Source organism: Oncorhynchus keta, chromosome 9 (genome assembly GCF_023373465.1).
Source record: "Oncorhynchus keta strain PuntledgeMale-10-30-2019 chromosome 9, Oket_V2, whole genome shotgun sequence".
Lineage (NCBI taxonomy): Eukaryota > Metazoa > Chordata > Actinopteri > Salmoniformes > Salmonidae > Oncorhynchus > Oncorhynchus keta.
Genome location: NC_068429.1, coordinates 3,872,205 through 3,892,990, shown reverse-complemented (window position 1 = coordinate 3,892,990; position 20,786 = coordinate 3,872,205). Strand labels below are relative to the sequence as shown.

Sequence of the window (20,786 nt, the reverse complement as noted above, 5' to 3'; positions counted from 1 at the left end):
AAGGTAAGGCAATATTTATGTGGTTATTTTGGGTTTCTGTGGACTCCAAACGTAGAGGAGACATACTGCTAATATCTGAGCGCCGTCTCATTGTATAGCCAGTGAACGAATTCTGTAACGTTAAAAATAAATGTAATACAGCGGTTGCATTAAGAAGAAGTGTATCTTTGTAACTATATGTAGAACATGTATATTTAGTCATGTTTATTGCTTGTTATCTGACGTTATCTGTCGGAGCTATCATCATTTCTCCGGACATTTGAGTAGCATTTTTTGAAATGTCGTCATTGTAAACAGAGATTTATGGATATAAATGGCATATTATTGAAAAAAAAAATGTATTGTGTAACATGTACTATTACTGTCATCTGATGAAGATTTTCAAAAGGTTAGTGAATGATTTATTTTTTAATCCTGCTTTTATAATTTTATATTTTCTGGGACAAAATGGCTGCCTCTCGTCTTTTGTTTCGGTGGTGGTCTAATATAAATATGTGCTATGTTTTCGCCGTAAAACACAACACATTTTAGAAATCTGACTTGCTGGGTAGATGAACAAGGTGTTTATCTTTCATTTGAGCTATTGGACTTGTTAATGTGTGGAGGTTATTTCTAAGAATACCTTTTTGCATTTTGCGTTATGGTAATGAGCTTGAGCCGTAGTCACGATACCGGATCCGGGATGGGTCGCCGCAAGAAGTTAACTCTGAAAGACATCAGTTAAATCATATAGAGCTATCGCTTGGTATACACACTGTCAATCAAAGTAGCTTCTGCCATGGTAGTCACTGCTAGGCTGGTAACGTTAGCTACATTCAGCAGAGTGAACATGTTGGTTCATTCCATCTTTGACTGATGTTAGCCAACGTAAACTAGCTAATGTTATTCTGATTTGGTATCTCAATTTGGTAACCATCTCTTCTACCCTTGTCTGGAAAACACTTTTTTATAAAATTAGAATTGTCAAAATAGCTAACTCACTCTGTTTGTGTTATGAATGCGTATAAATCACCTATGGTTGGTTAGTTGGTTCTTAGACAGTTTCAACTGGCTCGCAATCTGTCTACAAACATCCCCTTCTACTATTGATAACAATGATCTGTCAGTCAATGGGCTGGGGGAGGTTTACAGAGAGTACTTTGAGATGAGGACGAGGACGAGGACGAGGACGAGGGGGTATGGTTGTGCTTAGTCAGTAAATGTATTGTTGTTTATGAGAGCGATTGAGGGGCCATGTCCCCTCATTGTCCCTAAACAATACGCTAGTCCCATTCTGTTGACACCTTTACCAACAAAGGCATATTTCCCTTTGCCTGTGTAAACATAGCCATTGCGGCTCAGCATAAGACCATGTACAATAGAATAGGGGTCTCCAACCATGTTCTGCGAGTGAAAACCTACAGGACAGTAGCTCTCCAGGAACAGGGTTGGAGTTAAAACCTACAGGACGGTTTCTCTCCAGGAACACGGTTGGAGTGAAAACCTACAGGACAGTAGCCTCCAGGAACAGGGTTGGAGTTAAAACCTACAGGACGGTTTCTCTCCAGGAACAGGGTTGGAGTTAAAACCTACAGGACGGTTTCTCTCCAGGAACACGGTTGGAGTGAAAACCTACAGGATGGTTTCTCTCCAGGAACAGGGTTGGAGTTAAAACCTACAGGACGGTTTCTCTCCAGGAACACGGTTGGAGTGAAAACCTACAGGATGGTTTCTCTCCAGGAACAGGGTTGGAGTTAAAACCTACAGGACGGTTTCTCTCCAGGAACACGGTTGGAGTTAAAACCTACAGGACGGTTTCTCTCCAGGAACACGGTTGGAGTTAAAACCTACAGGACGGTATCTCTCCAGGAACACGGTTGGAGTTAAAACCTACAGGACGGTTTCTCTCCAGGAACACGGTTGGAGTTAAAACCTACAGGACGGTAGCTCTCCAGGAACAGGGTTGGAGTGAAAACCTACAGGACAGTAGCTCTCTAGGAACAGGGTTGGAGTGAAACCCTACAGGACGGTATCTCTACAGGAACAGGGTTGAAGGGCTCACATAGATTACATTTACAACAATATCTAGCCTAATAGAAAGAAATATGGCATAACCTTCAACCTTGCACTTTGACCAGACTGTACCAATGTGCCTAGGTAGGTAGACAGTATCTATTAACAATCATGTCTATCCGGCATGCTTAGACAAATATTTGTTATAGTAACACCAGCTTCAGTTTTAGAGATTTACAACAGTAAATAGATGTATTATTGTTTGTGCTCAGCGTTTGCAAAGTATAACGTAGCTAGCTAACTTGTTGTTGTTTACATCTGTTGGGAATACTATATCTTGCGTCATGCCAATAATTTAGTGAGATTGAAATGAATCCACAGTCATACCAATGTCAACCCTCATTATTATATTGCAAAGCGAGCTAGTAAAATTATGTACAGTTGCTGATGTTACACGTGTTTGCTAACAAGTTACAAAAGGTGTTCATGTGTCCATACATAACTGTGTACTAGAGGTCTTCATGTGTCCATACATAACTGTGTACTAGATGTCTTCATGTGTCCATACATAACTGTGTACTAGAGGTCTTCATGTGTCCATACATAACTGTGTACTAGATGTCTTCATGTGTCCATACATAACTGTGTACTAGATGTCTTCATGTGTCCATACATAACTGTGTACTAGATGTCTTCATGTGTCCATACATAACTGTGTACTAGAGGTCTTCATGTGTCCATACATAACTGTGTACTAGAGGTCTTCATGTGTCCATACATAACTGTGTACTAGATGTCTTCATGTGTCCATACATAACTGTGTACTAGATGTCTTCATGTGTCCATACATAACTGTGTACTAGAGGTCTTCATGTGTCCATACATAACTGTGTACTAGAGGTCTTCATGTGTCCATACATAACTGTGTACTAGATGTCTTCATGTGTCCATACATAACTGTGTACTAGAGGTCTTCAAAGTTGTAAATCTTTTGTCAAAAGATATGGCTACCGGTAGTTGTTGAGCTAGCTAACTTAGATAGCTAACTTAGTTAGCTACCTTTAGTTAGCTACCTTTAGTTAGCTACCTTTAGTTAGCTACCTTTAGTTAGCTACCTTAGTTTGCTACCTTTAGTTAGCTACCTTTAGTTAGCTACCTTTAGTTAGCTACCTTAGTTAGCTAGCAAACAGATACGTATTTTGATTAGCTACACGACACAGCAACATCACAGCTCACTGCAAGTCAACCAGTCAACCAGTCCCTCCAGGATTTTGTGGGGATTGTTTGTGAAATTTTAGTGAGGCAAAAATGCTTCGTTATGCTACTGGAATTCTTACATTTTGCATGACAAAATGATTTTTGTCCACATGTGTGCTGGCAGGGGAAGTTTGTCCACATGTGGCTTGATTGAACCCTATTATGTGGTAAATGTGCAGCGATTGGTTGAAATTGTGAGCCCTCTTTTTGTACTGCGTGATGGGTGCGTTTTATACTTGTTATATTGTGATGTAATTTAATACCACAATATAATGTTTGTATTTTCCCTACAAACAATGACTTGAGCAAGATGGCACCGACAGACATGACAACTCTGCTTCCTCTGCTTCTACCTCCTAAAGGTTGCAGTATTTTATTTTTTTTGTGTGTTATTTCTTACATTATGACATACTTACAATACTTACATTGACTACAGCACAACATTCAACACCATAGTACTCTCCAAGTTCTTTAAGCTCGGGGCCCTGGGTCTGAAACCCTCCCTCTGCAACTGGGTCCTGGACTTCCTAACGGGCCACCCCCAGGTAGTGAAGGTAGGAAACAACACCTCCACTTCGCTGATCCTCAACACAGGGGCCCCACAAAGATGCGTTCTCAGCCCTCTCTTGTGCACCATGTTCAACCATGACGGCGTGGACATGCACGCTTCCAACTCAATCATCAAGTTTGCAGACGGCACAACAGTAGTAGGCCGGATTACCAACAATGACGAGACGGTCTACAGGGAGGAGGTGAGGGTCCTGGAGGAGGAGGTGAGGGTACTGGAGGAGGAGGTGAGGGTCCTGGAGGAGGAGGTGAGGGTCCTGGAGGAGGAGGTGAGGGTCCTGGAGGAGGAGGTGAGGGCCCTGGAGGAGGAGGTGAGGGTCCTGGAGGAGGAGGTGAGGGTCCTGGAGGAGGTGGTGAGGGTCCTGGAGGAGGAGGTGAGGGTCCTGGAGGAGGTGGTGAGGGTCCTGGAGGAGGAGGTGAGGGTCCTGGAGGAGGTGGTGAGGGTCCTGGAGGAGGAGGTGAGGGTCCTGGAGGAGGAGGTGAGGGTCCTGGAGGAGGAGGTGAGGGTCCTGGAGGAGGTGGTGAGGGTCCTGGAGGAGGTGGTGAGGGTCCTGGAGGAGGAGGAGGTGAGGGTCCTGGAGGAGGAGGTGAGGTTCCTGGAGGAGGTGGTGAGGGTCCTGGAGGAGGAGGTGAGGGTCCTGGAGGAGGAGGTGAGGGTCCTGGAGGAGGAGGTGAGGGTCCTGGAGGAGGTGAGGGTCCTGGAGGAGGTGGTGAGGGTCCTGGAGGAGGAGGTGAGGGTCCTGGAGGAGGAGGTGAGGGTCCTGGAGGAGGAGGTGAGGGTCCTGGAGGAGGAGGTGGGGGTCCTGGAGGAGGAGGTGAGGTTCCTGGAGGAGGTGGTGAGGGTCCTGGGTCCTGGAGGAGGAGGTGAGGGTCCTGGAGGAGGTGGTGAGGGTCCTGGAGGACGAGGTGAGGGTCCTGAAGGAGGAGGTGAGGGTCCTGGAGGAGGTGAGGGTCCTGGAGGAGGAGGTGAGGGTCCTGGAGGAGGAGGTGAGGTTCCTGGAGGAGGTGGTGAGGGTCCTGGAGGAGGAGGTGAGGGTCCTGGAGGAGGAGGTGAGGGTCCTGGAGGAGGAGGTGAGGGTCCTGGAGGAGGTGGTGGGGGTCGTGGAGGAGGAGGTGAGGGTCCTGAAGGAGGAGGTGAGGGTCCTGGAGGAGGTGAGGGTCCTGGAGGAGGTGGTGAGGGTCCTGGAGGAGGTGAGGGTCCTGGAGGAGGAGGTGAGGGTCCTGGAGGAGGAGGTGGCAGGAAAATAACCTTCCCTCAACGTCAACATCAACTAAGGAGCTGATGGTGGACCTCAAGAAACAGCAGAGAGACCACGGTCCTCGGGTCTGTTTGGGTCATTTCAGAACGGGTCTGACGGTCCTCGGGTCTGTTTGGGTCATTTCAGAACGGGTCTGACGGACCTCGGGTCTGTTTGGGTCATTTCAGAACGGGTCTGATGGTCCTCGGGTCTGTTTGGGTCATTTCAGAACGGGTCTGACGGACCTCGGGTCTGTTTGGGTCATTTTTGAACCGGTCCAACTTTCTGGACACATGAAGACCTCTAGTACACAGTTATGTATGGACACATGAAGACATCTAGTACACAGTTATGTATGGACACATGAAGACCTCTAGTACACAGTTATGTATGGACACATGAAGACCTCTAGTACACAGTTATGTATGGACACATGAAGACATCTAGTACACAGTTATGTATGGACACATGAAGACATCTAGTACACAGTTATGTATGGACACATGAAGACCTCTAGTACACAGTTATGTATGGACACATGAAGACCTCTAGTACAATAGCACTACCGGTCCATAGTAGAACTGGGAAATAGTACTACCTGGGAAATAGTACTACCTGGGAAATAGTACTGCCTGGGAAATAGTACTACCTGGGAAATAGTACTGCCTGGGAAATAGTACTGCCTGGGAAATAGTACTGCCTGGGAAATAGTACTGCCTGGGAAATAGTACTACCTGGGAAATAGTACTACCTGGGAAATAGTACTGCCTGGGAAATAGTACTGCCTGGGAAATAGTACTGCCTGGGAAATAGTACTGCCTGGGAAATAGTACTACCTGGGAAATAGTACTGCCTAGGAAATAGTACTGCCTGGGAAATAGTACTGCCTGGGAAATAGTACTGCCTGGGAAATAGTACTGCCTGGGAAATAGTACTACCTGGGAAATAGTACTGCCTGGGAAATAGTACTGCCTGGGAAATAGTACTACCTGGGAAATAGTACTGCCTGGGAAATAGTACTGCCTGGGAAATAGTACTGCCTGGGAAATAGTACTGCCTGGGAAATAGTACTGCCTGGGAAATAGTACTACCTGGGAAATAGTACTGCCTGGGAAATAGTACTGCCTGGGAAATAGTACTACCTGGGAAATAGTACTGCCTGGGAAATAGTACTGCCTGGGAAATAGTACTACCTGGGAAATAGTACTGCCTGGGAAATAGTACTGCCTGGGAAAGTACTGCCTGGGAAATAGTACTACCTGGGAAATAGTACTGCCTGGGAAATAGTACTGCCTGGGAAATAGTACTGCCTGGGAAATAGTACTGCCTGGGAAATAGTACTGCCTGGGAAATAGTACTGCCTGGGAAATAGTACTGGCTGGGAAATAGTACTACCTGGGAAATAGTACTGCCTGGGAAATAGTACTGCCTGGGCAATAGTACTGCCTGGGAGATAGTACTGCCTGGGAAATAGTACTGCCTGGGAAATAGTACTGCCTGGGAAATAGTACTACCTGGGAAATAGTACTACCTGGGAAATAGTACTGCCTGGGAAATAGTACTGCCTGGGAAATAGTACTGCCTGGGAAATAGTACTACCTGGGAAATAGTACTGCCTGGGAAATAGTACTGCCTGGGAAATAGTACTGCCTGGGAAATAGTACTGCCTGGGAAATAGTACTGCCTGGGAAATAGTACTGACTGGGAAATAGTACTGCCTGGGAAATAGTACTACCCTGGGCAATAGTACTGCCTGGGAAATAGTACTGCCTGGGAAATAGTACTGCCTGGGAAATAGTACTGCCTGGGAAATAGTACTGCCTGGGAAATAGTACTACCTGGGAAATAGTACTACCTGGGAAATAGTACTACCTGGGAAATAGTACTGCCTGGGAAATAGTACTACCTGGGAAATAGTACTGCCTGGGAAATAGTACTACCTGGGAAATAGTACTGCCTGGGAAATAGTACTACCTGGGAAATAGTACTACCTGGGAAATAGTACTACCTGGGAAATAGTACTGCCTGGGAAATAGTACTGCCTGGGAAATAGTACTACCTGGGAAATAGTACTGCCTGGGAAATAGGACTACCTGGGAAATAGTACTGCCTGGGAAATAGTACTACCTGGGAAATAGTACTGCCTGGGAAATAGTACTACCTGGGAAATAGTACTGCCTGGGAAATAGTACTACCTGGGAAATAGTACTGCCTGGGAAATATTACTATCTGGGAAATAGTACTACCTGGGAAATAGTACTACCTGGGAAATAGTACTGCCTGGGAAATAGTACTACCTGGGAAATAGTACTGCCTGGAAAGGAAGTACTTGACATACATCACATCTACCTGCTGTGTGTGTGTGTGTGTGTGTGTGTGTGTGTGTGTGTGTGTGTTTTTGAGTGTGTGAGTCAGTCAGTCATTCTCTCTCACACTCACATGTTACGGTGTATCCTGGTTCGGTGACACAAACAGACACACGGAGACGCGCGCCTTACCGGATGTCCTGATCGGTGACTATGAAGGCTTTACACAGGGGCTGCGACGTGTTGAGCCAGATAGCCGGGTTCTTCTCTGCAGCCGAGGTCGTCTGGCCCGTGATGGGGGAGGAGCTCATGTGGAGGGCGCTGGAGATAGCCGATAGGAGCGTCTCGTCTGACGTGTCCGGACCCAAACCTGGTAGAGGACAACACGGCCACAGGAACACGGTCAGGAACATAACATCCCATCAACCCCTTCTGATCAGACTCACATACCTCATTGTTTTTACTTCCATGTTCTCCATCTCACAGTACAGTGTATTTGATTAGAGATAACTAATAACAGTTCAAATACCATTTATAATTGTAAGATAATGTGGTTATACACAACTGCCTATTATTAACATCAGAGACATAATCAGAGAGACAACAGGCAGGGCTCCTACTTGTTAACCCCTTAGGAAGCTCCATGCTCCTGAGGACCTCTTCTGTGATAGCTGACACCCTCAGGCCTTTCAACCGCTTCTCCCAGAACAGCTGCAAACACAACAGACAGGTGATGAGATGAGGAGAGGAGGGATGATGATAGCAGGAAAGGAAACAGACAGGTGATGAGATGAGGAGAGGAGGGATGATGAGAGCAGGAAAGGAAACAGACAGGTGATGAGATGAGGAGAGGAGGGATGATGAGAACAGGAAAGGAAACAGAGGGATGATGAGATGAGGAGAGGAGGGATGATGAGAACAGGAAAGGAAACAGACAGGTGATGAGAGCAGGAAAGGAAACAGACAGGTGATGAGAACAGGAAAGGAAACAGGCAGGTGATGAGAGCAGGAAAGGAAACAGACAGGTGATGAGAGCAGGAAAGGAAACAGACAGGTGATGAGAGCAGGAAAGGAAACAGACAGGTGATGAGAGCAGGAAAGGAAACAGACAGGTGATGAGAGCAGGAAAGGAAACAGACAGGTGATGAGAACAGGAAAGGAAACAGACAGGTGATGAGAGCAGGAAAGGAAACAGACAGGTGATGAGAGCAGGAAAGGAAACAGACAGGTGATGAGAGCAGGAAAGGAAACAGACAGGTGATGAGAACAGGAAAGGAAACAGACAGGTGATGAGAGCAGGAAAGGAAACAGACAGGTGATGAGAGCAGGAAAGGAAACAGACAGGTGATGAGAACAGGAAAGGAAACAGACAGGTGATGAGAGCAGGAAAGGAAACAGACAGGTGATGAGAACAGGAAAGGAAACAGACAGGTGATGAGAGCAGGAAAGGAAACAGAGAGGTGATGAAAACAGGAAAGGAAACAGACAGGTGATGAGAACAGGAAAGGAAACAGACAGGTGATGAGAGCAGGAAAGGAAACAGAGAGGTGAGGAGAAGAGGAAAGGAAACAGAGGGGTGATGAGAACAGGAAAGGAAACAGACAGGTGATGAGAACAGGAAAGGAAACAGAGGGGTGATGAGAACAGGAAAGGAAACAGACAGGTGATGAGAGCAGGAAAGGAAACAGACAGGTGATGAGAACAGGAAAGGAAACAGAGGGGTGATGAGAACAGGAAAGGAAACAGACAGGTGATGAGAACAGGAAAGGAAACAGAGGGGTGATGAGAACAGGAAAGGAAACAGACAGGTGATGAGAGCAGGAAAGGAAACAGACAGGTGATGAGAACAGGAAAGGAAACAGAGGGGTGATGAGAACAGGAAAGGAAACAGACAGGTGATGAGAGCAGGAAAGGAAACAGACAGGTGATGAGAACAGGAAAGGAAACAGAGGGGTGATGAGAACAGGAAAGGAAACAGACAGGTGATGAGAGCAGGAAAGGAAACAGACAGGTGATGAGATCAGGAAAGGAAACAGAGGGGTGATGAGAACAGGAAAGGAAACAGACAGGTGATGAGAACAGGAAAGGAAACAGACAGGTGATGAGAGCAGGAAAGGAAACAGACAAAGGAAACAGACAGGTGATGAGAACAGGAAAGGAAACAGACAGGTGATGAGAACAGGAAAGGAAACAGAGGGGTGATGAGAACAGGAAAGGAAACAGACAGGTGATGAGAGCAGGAAAGGAAACAGACAGGTGATGAGAACAGGAAAGGAAACAGACAGGTGATGAGAGCAGGAAAGGAAACAGACAGGTGATGAGAACAGGAAAGGAAACAGACAGGTGATGAGAGCAGGAAAGGAAACAGACAGGTGATGAGAACAGGAAAGGAAACAGACAGGTGATGAGAACAGGAAAGGAAACAGACAGGTGATGAGAACAGGAAAGGAAACAGACAGGTGATGAGAGCAGGAAAGGAAACAGACAGGTGATGAGAACAGGAAAGGAAACAGACAGGTGATGAGAGCAGGAAAGGAAACAGACAGGTGATGAGAACAGGAAAGGAAACAGACAGGTGATGAGAACAGGAAAGGAAACAGACAGGTGATGAGAACAGGAAAGGAAACATACAGGTGATGAGAACAGGAAAGGAAACAGACAGGTGATGAGAGCAGCAGGAAAAGAAACAGACAGGTGATGAGAACAGGAAAGGAAACAGACAGGTGATGAGAGCAGGAAAGGAAACAGACAGGTGATGAGAGCAGGAAAGGAAACAGACAGGTGATGAGAACAGGAAAGGAAACAGACAGGTGATGAGAACAGGAAAGGAAACAGACAGGTGATGAGAGCAGGAAAGGAAACAGACAGGTGATGAGAGCAGGAAAGGAAACAGACAGGTGATGAGAACAGGAAAGGAAACAGAGAGGTGATGAGAACAGGAAAGGAAACAGACAGGTGATGAGAACAGGAAAGGAAACAGACAGGTGATGAGAACAGGAAAGGAAACAGACAGGTGATGAGAGCAGGAAAGGAAACAGAGTGTGAGGAGATGAGGAAAGGAAACAGAGGGGTGATGAGAACAGGAAAGGAAACAGACAGGTGATGAGAGCAGGAAAGGAAACAGACAGGTGATGAGAACAGGAAAGGAAACAGACAGGTGATGAGAGCAGGAAAGGAAACAGACAGGTGATGAGAACAGGAATGGAAACAGACTGTGAGGAGATGAGGAAAGGAAACAGACAGGTGATGAGAACAGGAAAGGAAACAGAGTGTGAGGAGATGAGGAAAGGAAACAGACAGGTGATGAGAGCAGGAAAGGAAACAGACAGGTGATGAGAACAGGAAAGGAAACAGACAGGTGATGAGAGCAGGAAAGGAAACAGACAGGTGATGAGAACAGGAAAGGAAACAGACAGGTGATGAGAACAGGAAAGGAAACAGACAGGTGATGAGAACAGGAAAGGAAACAGACAGGTGATGAGAGCAGGAAAGGAAACAGACAGGTGATGAGAACAGGAATGGAAACAGAGGGTGAGGAGATGAGGAAAGGAAACAGAGGGTGAGGAGATGAGGAAAGGAAACAGAGGGTGAGGAGATGAGGAAAGGAAACAGAGGGTGAGGAGCAGAGGAGGACCCAGGACCCCCAGAAAACAGGATGTGGTATTTATCCAATTATAGTTCATTCAGGTTTCAGGTATAAATCCTAGCACAGCAGCAACAACAAGTGTTCAAAAGAGAATAAATAGCAAGACACGAAAGGCCTTAGAAGCGAGACGAGATAACCGACCGAAAGAGACACAAAGAGACACTCAGCCACATCAGTGTGGCTGGCGGCGGCAGGGGGCAGCTGGGGGAGACTGGCATGGCTGACGGCGGCAGGGGGCAGCTGGGGGAGACTGGCATGGCTGGGGGCAGCTGGAGGAGACTGGCATGGCAGGGGGCAGCTGGGGGAGACTGGCATGGCAGGGGGCAGCTGGGGGAGACTGGCATGGCTGGCGGCGGCAGGGGCAGCTGGGGGAGACTGGCATGGCTGGGGGCAGCTGGAGGAGACTGGCATGGCTGGCGGCGGCAGGGGCAGCTGGGGGAGACTGGCATGGCTGGGGGCAGCTGGAGGAGACTGGCATGGCAGGGGGCAGCTGGGGGAGACTGGCATGGCAGGGGGCAGCTGGGGGAGACTGGCATGGCTGGCGGCGGCAGGGGGAAGCTGGGGGAGACTGGCATGGCTGACGGCAGCAGGGGGCAGCTGGGGAGACTGGCATGGCTGGCGGCGGCAGGGGGCAGCTGGGGGAGACTGGCATGGCTGGGGGCAGCTGGAGGAGACTGGCATGGCAGGGGCAGCTGGGGAGACTGGCATGGCTGACGGCAGCAGGGGCAGCTGGGGAGACTGGCATGGCTGGGGGCAGCTGGAGGAGACTGGCATGGCAGGGGGCAGCTGGAGGAGACTGGCATGGCTGACGGCAGCAGGGGGCAGCTGGGGGAGACTGGCATGGCTGGGGGCAGCTGGAGGAGACTGGCATGGCTGGCGGCGGCAGGGGGCAGCTGGGGGAGACTGGCATGGCTGGGGGCAGCTGGAGGAGACTGGCATGGCAGGGGGCAGCTGGGGAGACTGGCATGGCAGGGGGCAGCTGGGGGAGACTGGCATGGCAGGGGGCAGCTGGGGAGACTGGCATGGCTGACGGCGGCAGGGGGAAGCTGGGGGAGACTGGCATGGCTGGGGGCAGCTGGAGGAGACTGGCATGGCTGGGGGCAGCTGGAGGAGACTGGCATGGCTGGGGGCAGCTGGGGAGACTGGCATGGCAGGGGGCAGCTGGGGGAGACTGGCATGGCTGGGGGCAGCTGGAGGAGACTGGCATGGCAGGGGGCAGCTGGAGGAGACTGGCATGGCAGGGGGCAGCTGGAGGAGACTGGCATGGCTGACGGCAGCAGGGGGCAGCTGGGGGAGACTGGCATGGCTGGGGGCAGCTGGAGGAGACTGGCATGGCTGGCGGCGGCAGGGGCAGCTGGGGAGACTGGCATGGCTGGGGGCAGCTGGAGGAGACTGGCATGGCAGGGGGCAGCTGGGGGAGACTGGCATGGCAGGGGGCAGCTGGGGAGACTGGCATGGCAGGGGCAGCTGGGGGAGACTGGCATGGCTGACGGCGGCAGGGGGCAGCTGGGGAGACTGGCATGGCTGGGGGCAGCTGGAGGAGACTGGCATGGCTGGCGACGGCAGGGGGAAGCTGGGGAAGACTGGCATGGCTGACGGTGGCAGGGGGAAGCTGGGGGAGACTGGCATGGCTGGCATGGCAGGGGGCAGCTGGGGGAGACTGGCATGGCTGACAGCGGCAGGGGGCAGCTGGGGGAGACTGGCATGGCAGGGGGCTGCTGGGGAGACTGGCATGGCAGGGGGCAGCTGGGGAGACTGGCATGGCTGACGGCGGCAGGGGGCAGCTGGGGGAGACTGGCATGGCTGGCATGGCAGGGGCAGCTGGGGAGACTGGCATGGCTGACGGTGGCAGGGGGCAGCTGGGGGAGACTGGCATGGCAGGGGGCAGCTGGGGAGACTGGCATGGCAGGGGCAGCTGGGGAGACTGGCATGGCAGGGGCAGCTGGTGGAGACTGGCATGGCAGGGGGCAGCTGGGGGAGACTGGCATGGCAGGGGGCAGCTGGGGAGACTGGCATGGCTGACGGCGGCAGGGGGAAGCTGGGGAGACTGGCATGGCTGGCATGGCAGGGGGCAGCTGGGGGAGACTGGCATGGCTGGCATGGCAGGGGGCAGCTGGGGGAGACTGGCATGGCTGGCATGGCAGGGGGCAGCTGGGGAGACTGGCATGGCTGGCATGGCAGGGGGCAGCTGGGGAGACTGGCATGGCTGACGGCGGCAGGGGGCAGCTGGGGAGACTGGCATGGCTGGCGACGGCAGGGGGAAGCTGGGGAAGACTGGCATGGCTGACGGTGGCAGGGGGAAGCTGGGGGAGACTGGCATGGCTGGCATGGCAGGGGCAGCTGGAGGAGACTGGCATGGCTGGCGACGGCAGGGGGAAGCTGGGGAAGACTGGCATGGCTGACGGTGGCAGGGGGAAGCTGGGGGAGACTGGCATGGCTGGCATGGCAGGGGGCAGCTGGGGAGACTGGCATGGCTGACAGCGGCAGGGGGCAGCTGGGGGAGACTGGCATGGCAGGGGCAGCTGGGGGAGACTGGCATGGCTGACGGCGGCAGGGGGCAGCTGGGGGAGACTGGCATGGCTGGCATGGCAGGGGGCAGCTGGGGGAGACTGGCATGGCTGACGGCGGCAGGGGGCAGCTGGGGGAGACTGGCATGGCAGGGGGCAGCTGGGGGAGACTGGCATGGCAGGGGGCAGCTGGGGGAGACTGGCATGGCAGGGGGCAGCTGGTGGAGACTGGCATGGCAGGGGGCAGCTGGGGGAGACTGGCATGGCAGGGGGCAGCTGGGGGAGACTGGCATGGCAGGGGGCAGCTGGGGGAGACTGGCATGGCTGACGGCGGCAGGGGGAAGCTGGGGGAGACTGGCATGGCTGGCATGGCAGGGGGCAGCTGGGGAGACTGGCATGGCAGGGGGCAGCTGGGGGAGACTGGCATGGCTGACGGCGGCAGGGGGAAGCTGGGGGAGACTGGCATGGCTGGCATGGCAGGGGGCAGCTGGGGGAGACTGGCATGGCTGGCATGGCAGGGGGCAGCTGGGGGAGACTGGCATGGCTGGCGGCAGCAGGGGCAGCTGGGGGAGACTGGCATGGCAGGGGGCAGCTGGGGGAGACTGGCATGGCAGGGGGCGGCTGGGGGAGACTGGCATGGCAGGGGGCAGCTGGGGGAGACTGGCATGGCAGGGGGCAGCTGGGGGAGACTGGCATGGCAGGGGGCGGCTGGGGGAGACTGGCATGGCAGGGGGCAGCTGGGGGAGACTGGCATGGCTGGGGGCAGCTGGGGGAGACTGGCATGGCAGGGGGCAGCTGGGGGAGACTGGCATGGCAGGGGGCAGCTGGGGGAGACTGGCATGGCAGGGGGCAGCTGGGGGAGACTGGCATGACTGGCATGGTTGGGGATGGCTCCCCTTCATTAGGCCATGATGGCAGCAGACCAACGACCCATCACCCATCTTCCTTGGTTAGTCCTAAACTAATACTCTCCCCAGTTAGAGTGGCAGAATCTTCTTCCTCGATCTATTCCTCTTTTCTCCACGTCTTGAAAACATTTAGGAGCCAATTCACTCAAATCATAGTTTATTGGTGCTCGTACACCGATCTGCAGATGTTATCTCAGGTGCAGTGAAATGCTTGTGTTTCTACCTTCCAACAGTGCAGTGATAATACCGAACAATACAAAACAATACACACATAATCCTGAAGTAAAAATAAACAAGTTAAGAAATATATTCTGCTTCTACACCTGCATTGCTTGCTGTTTGGGGTTTTAGGCTGGGTTTCTGTACAGCACTTTGAGATATCAGCTGATGTACGAAGGGCTATATAAATACATTTGATTTGATCACAACAAGCAACGTCAGAGTCCAGAATATAAATATAGAAATATAGGATGGTGTATATAGACAGTCGTTATATAGGATGGTGTGTATAGACAGTAGTTATATAGGATGGTGTGTATAGACAGTAGTTATATAGGATGGTGTGTATAGACAGTAGTTATACAGGATGGTGTGTATAGACAGTAGTTATATAGGATGGTGTGTATAGACAGTAGTTATATAGGATGGTGTGTATAGACAGTAGTTATATAGGATGGTGTGTATAGACAGTAGTTATATAGGATGGTGTGTATAGACAGTATAGACAGTAGTTATATAGGATGGTGTGTATAGACAGTAGTTATAGAGGATGGTGTGTATAGACAGTAGTTATATAGGATGGTGTGTATAGACAGTAGTTATAATAGGATGGTGTCTATAGGCAGTAGTTATATAGGATGCTGTGTATAGACAGTATAGACAGTAGTTATATAGGATGGTGTGTATAGACAGTAGTTATATAGGATGGTGTGTATAGACAGTAGTTATATAGGATGGTGTGTATAGACAGTAGTTATATAGGATGGTGTGTATAGACAGTAGTTATATAGGATGGTGTGTATAGACAGTAGTTATAGAGGATGGTGTGTATAGACAGTAGTTATATAGGATGGTGTGTATAGACAGTATAGACAGTAGTTATATAGGATGGTGTGTATAGACAGTAGTTATATAGGATGGTGTGTATAGACAGTAGTTATAGAGGATGGTGTGTATAGACAGTAGTTATATAGGATGGTGTGTATAGACAGTAGTTATAGAGGATGGTGTGTATAGACAGTAGTTATAGAGGATGGTGTGTATAGACAGTAGTTATATAGGATTGTGTGTATAGACAGTAGTTATATAGGATGGTGTGTATAGACAGTAGTTATATAGGATTGTGTGTATAGACAGTAGTTATATAGGATGGTGTGTATAGACAGTAGTTATTTATAGGATGGTGTGTATAGACAGTAGTTATATAGGATGGTGTGTTTAGACAGTAGTTATATAGGATGGTGTGTATAGACAGTAGTTATAGAGGATGGTGTGTTTAGACAGTAGTTATATAGGATGGTGTGTATAGACAGTAGTTATACAGGATGGTGTGTATAGACAGTAGTTATAGAGGATGGTGTGTATAGACAGTAGTTATAGAGGATGGTGTGTTTAGACAGTAGTTATATAGGATGGTGTGTATAGACAGTAGTTATACAGGATGGTGTGTATAGACAGTAGTTATATAGGATGGTGTGTATAGACAGTAGTTATATAGGATTGTGTGTATAGACAGTAGTTATATAGGATGGTGTGTATAGACAGTAGTTATATAGGATTGTGTGTATAGACAGTAGTTATATAGGATGGTGTGTATAAACAGTAGTTATTTATAGGATGGTGTGTATAGACAGTAGTTATATAGGATGGTGTGTATAGACAGTAGTTATATAGGATGGTGTGTATAGACAGTAGTTATATAGGATGGTGTATATAGACAGTAGTTATATAGGATGGTGTGTATAGACAGTATAGACAGTAGTTATATAGGATGGTGTGTTTAGACAGTATAGACAGTAGTTATATAGGATGGTGTATATAGACAGTAGTTATATAGGATGGTGTGTGTATAGACAGTAGTTATATAGGATGGTGTGTATAGACAGTAGTTATATAGGATGGTGTGTATAGACAGTATTTATATAGGATGGTGTGTATAGACAGTATAGACAGTAGTTATATAGGATGGTGTATATAGACAGTAGTTATATAGGATGGTGTGTATAGACAGTAGTTATATAGGATGGTGGGTATAGACAGTAGTTATATAGGATGGTGTGTATAGACAGTATAGACAGTAGTTATATAGGATGGTGTGTATAGACAGTATAGACAGTAGTTATATAGGATGGTGTGTATAGACAGTAGTTATATAGGATGGTGTGTATAGACAGTAGTTATATAGGATGGTGTGTATAGACAGTATAGACAGTAGTTATATAGGATGGTGTGTATAGACAGTAGTTATATAGGATGGTGTGTATAGACAGTAGTTATATAGGATGGTGTGTATAGACAGTAGTTATAGAGGATGGTGTGTATAGACAGTAGTTATATAGGATGGTGTGTTTAGACAGTAGTTATATAGGATGGTGTGTATAGACAGTAGTTATACAGGATGGTGTGTATAGACAGTAGTTATATAGGATGGTGTGTATAGACAGTAGTTATATAGGATGGTGTGTATAGACAGTAGTTATATAGGATTGTGTGTATAGACAGTAGTTATTTATAGGATGGTGTGTATAGACAGTAGTTAGTCTAAACGTCCCTCACTGTCCTCAGACACGGCAGCTAACCTAAACGTCCCTCACTGTCCTCAGACACAGCAGCTAACCTAAACGTCCCTCACTGTCCTCAGACACGGCAGCTAGTCGAAACGTCCCTCACTGTCCTCAGACCACAGACAGCAGCTAACCTAAACGTCCCTCACTGTCCTCAGACCACAAACACAGCAGCTAACCTAAACATCCCTCACTGTCCTCAGACCACAGACACAGCAACTAACCTAAACGTCCCTCACTGTCCTCAGACCACAGACACAGCAGCTAGTCTACACGTCCCTCACTGTCCTCAGACACAGCAGCTAGTCTAAACGTCCCTCACTGTCCTCAGACACAGCAGCTAACCTAAACGTCCCTCACTGTCCTCAGACACAGCAGCTAACCTCAACGTCCCTCATTGTCCTCAGACACAGCAGCTAGTCTAAACGTCCCTCACTGTCCTCAGACACAGCAGCTAGTCTAAACGTCCCTCACTGTCCTCAGACACAGCAGCTAGTCTAAACGTCCCTCACTGTCCTCAGACACAGCAGCTAGTCTAAACGTCCCTCACTGTCCTCAGACACAGCAGCAAGTCTAAACGTCCCTCACTGTCCTCAGACACAGCAGCTAACCTCAACGTCCCTCACTGTCCTCAGACACAGCAGCTAGTCTAAACGTCCCTCACTGTCCTCAGACACAGCAGCTAGTCTAAACGTCCCTCACTGTCCTCAGACACAGCAGCTAGTCTAAACGTCCCTCACTGTCCTCAGACACAGCAGCTAGTCTAAACGTCCCTCACTGTCCTCAGACACAGCAGCTAACCTCAACGTCCCTCACTGTCCTCAGACACAGCAGCTAGTCTAAACGTCCCTCACTGTCCTCAGACACAGCAGCTAGTCTAAACGTCCCTCACTGTCCTCAGACACAGCAGCTAACCTCAACGTCCCTCACTGTCCTCAGACACAGCAGCAAGTCTAAACGTCCCTCACTGTCCTCAGACACAGCAGCTAACCTCAACGTCCCTCACTGTCCTCAGACACAGCAGCTAACCTCAACGTCCCTCACTGTCCTCAGACACAGCAGCAAGTCTAAACGTCCCTCACTGTCCTCAGACACAGCAGCTAACCTCAACGTCCCTCACTGTCCTCAGACACAGCAGCAAGTCTAAACGTCCCTCACTGTCCTCAGACACAGTAGCTAACCTCAACGTCCCTCACTGTCCTCAGACACAGCAGCAAGTCTAAACGTCCCTCACTGTCCTCAGACACACATATAGCGGTAGTTAACACAGCCCAAACCGAACAACAACAAACCCTGCTTTGCTGCTGATTCAAGACATTCAGGCACTGCATTATGGGTAAGGGAAAATATGATTTTGAATGGGAATCAATTGTTGGTCTCTAAAAAGTTCTCACAAGTACAGTAAGACATAGCTGTGTGTGTAGGGGGACAGAATGATCTCCCCGGCAACACGGAGATGGGGTGGGTGTCATGGGAACAGAATTTGCTGAGTTGGCAGATTGTCCCAACGACACAGAAGCAGCCTATTGGTGGGAGAGAGAGAGAATTACCTGATACATTACATTAACCCTCCCCGTGACTGACTGGCTGGCTGGCTGGCTGGCTGGCTGGCTGGCTGACAGGCTGGCTGACTAAGTCACTGACTGACTGACTGACTGACTGACTGGCTGGCTGGCTGACTAAGTCACTGACTGACTGACTAACTGACTGGCTGGCTGGCTGACTGGCTGACTGACTATGTGACTGGCTGGCTGACTGGCTGACTGACTATGTGACTGGCTGGCTGACTGGCTGGCTGACTAACTGACTAAGTGAATGGTTGGCTGACTGGTTGACTGACTATGTGACTGGCTGGCTGGCTGACTAAGTGACTGACTGGCTGACTAAGTGACTGACTGGCTGGCTGGCTGACTGACTATGTGACTGACTGGCTGGCTGGCTGACTATGTGACTGGCTGGCTGGCTGGCTGACTATGTGACTGGCTGGCTGGCTAGCTGACTAAGTGACTGGCTGGCTGGCTGGCTGGCTGACTAAGTGACTGGCTGGCTGACTGACTATGTGACTGACTGGCTGACTAAGTGACTGACTGGCTGACTCAGTGACTGACTGGCTGGCTGACTGACTGGCTGACTAAGTGAATGGTTGGCTGACTGACTATGTGACTGGCTGGCTGGCTGGCTGACTATGTGACTGGCTGGCTGGCTGACTAAGTGACTGACTGGCTGGCTGACTAAGTGACTGACTGGCTGGCTGGCTGGCTGACTAACTGACTGGCTGGCTGACTAAGTGACTGACTGGCTGGCTGACTAACTGACTGACTAGCTGGCTGACTAAGTGACTGACTGGCTGACTAAGTGACTGACTGGCTGGCTGGCTGACTAAGTGACTGACTGGCTGACTGACTAACTGACTGGCTGGCTGGCTGACTAAGTGACTGACTGGCTGGCTGGCTGACTGACTATGTGACTGACTGGCTGACTGGCTGGCTAAGTGACTGACTGGCTGGCTGGCTGACTAAGTGACTGACTGGCTGGCTGACTAAGTGACTGACTGGCTGGCTGACTAAGTGACTGACTGGCTGGCTGACTAAGTGACTGACTGGCTGGCTGACTAACTGACTGGCTGGCTGGCTAAGTGACTGACTGGCTGGCTGGCTGGCTGACTAAGTGACTGACTGGCTGGCTGACTAACTGACTGGCTGGCTGGCTGACTAAGTGACTGACTGGCTGACTAAGTGACTGACTGGCTGGCTGGCTGACTAAGTGACTGACTGGCTGACTCACTAACTGGCTGGCTGGCTGGCTAACTGACTAAGTGACCGGCTGGCTGACTAAGTGACTGACTGGCTGGCTGACTAACTGACTAAGTGACTGACTGGCTGGCTGACTAACTGACTAAGTGAATGGTTGGCTGACTGACTATGTGGCTGGCTGGCTGGCTGGCTGACTGACTGACTGGCTGGCTGGCTGGATGGCATTAATCTGGTGAGGCTTCATCATGTATATGATAATACAAGCACACACGCACTAACACACACACACACACACACACACAAACACCCGCTATCGATCCCAGTAAAAAAGAGCAGCACACGCACAAAAACATCCACCTGCGCATCGATTACACCCACACTAACTGTGATTCACTGCTCTCTGTACCGGGTAGACTGGACCTAGTGGTCTGTAGACTGGGCAGATTCTCAGGGTAGACTGGACCTAGTGGTCTGTAGACTGGGCAGATTCTCAGGGTAGACTGGACCCAGTGGTCTGTAGACTGGACCCAGTGGTCTGTAGACTGGGCAGCTACTCAGGGTCGACTGGACCTAGTGGTCTGTAGACTGGGCAGCTACTCAGGGTAGACTGGGCCTACCGGTCTGTCATCTCTGCTACTCAGGGTAGACTGGGCCTACTGGTCTGTAATTTATGTTACTCAGGGTAGACTGGGCCTACTGGCTCTATAGCGGCTATGACTGGCTCTATAGCGGCTATGACTGGCTCTATAACGGCTATGACTGGCTCTATAACGGCTATGACTGGCTCTATAGTGGCTATGACTGGCTCTATAGTGGCTATGACTGGCTC

The 20,786-nt window shown here is 50.0% G+C and overlaps 1 protein-coding gene across 2 annotated transcripts in view; it reads right to left on the bottom strand.

The window, feature by feature from the left end:
- LOC127931640 (methyl-CpG-binding domain protein 2-like) overlaps window positions 1-20,786 on the bottom strand; it is a 151,167-nt gene that overhangs the window by 50,633 nt on the left and 79,748 nt on the right. Inside the window, exons 4-6 of one of the 2 annotated variants that reach the window (XM_052524911.1) lie at window positions 7,981-8,071; window positions 7,553-7,730; window positions 649-706 (exon numbers count right to left, since the gene is read on the bottom strand). In XM_052524911.1, coding sequence (XP_052380871.1) covers window positions 664-706; window positions 7,553-7,730; window positions 7,981-8,071 — 312 coding nt within the window. In that variant the 3' untranslated portion in view covers window positions 649-663. Of the gene's footprint in view, window positions 1-648; window positions 707-7,552; window positions 7,731-7,980; window positions 8,072-20,786 lie in introns of those variants that run through there. The other variant, XM_052524910.1, reaches the window with a different exon arrangement.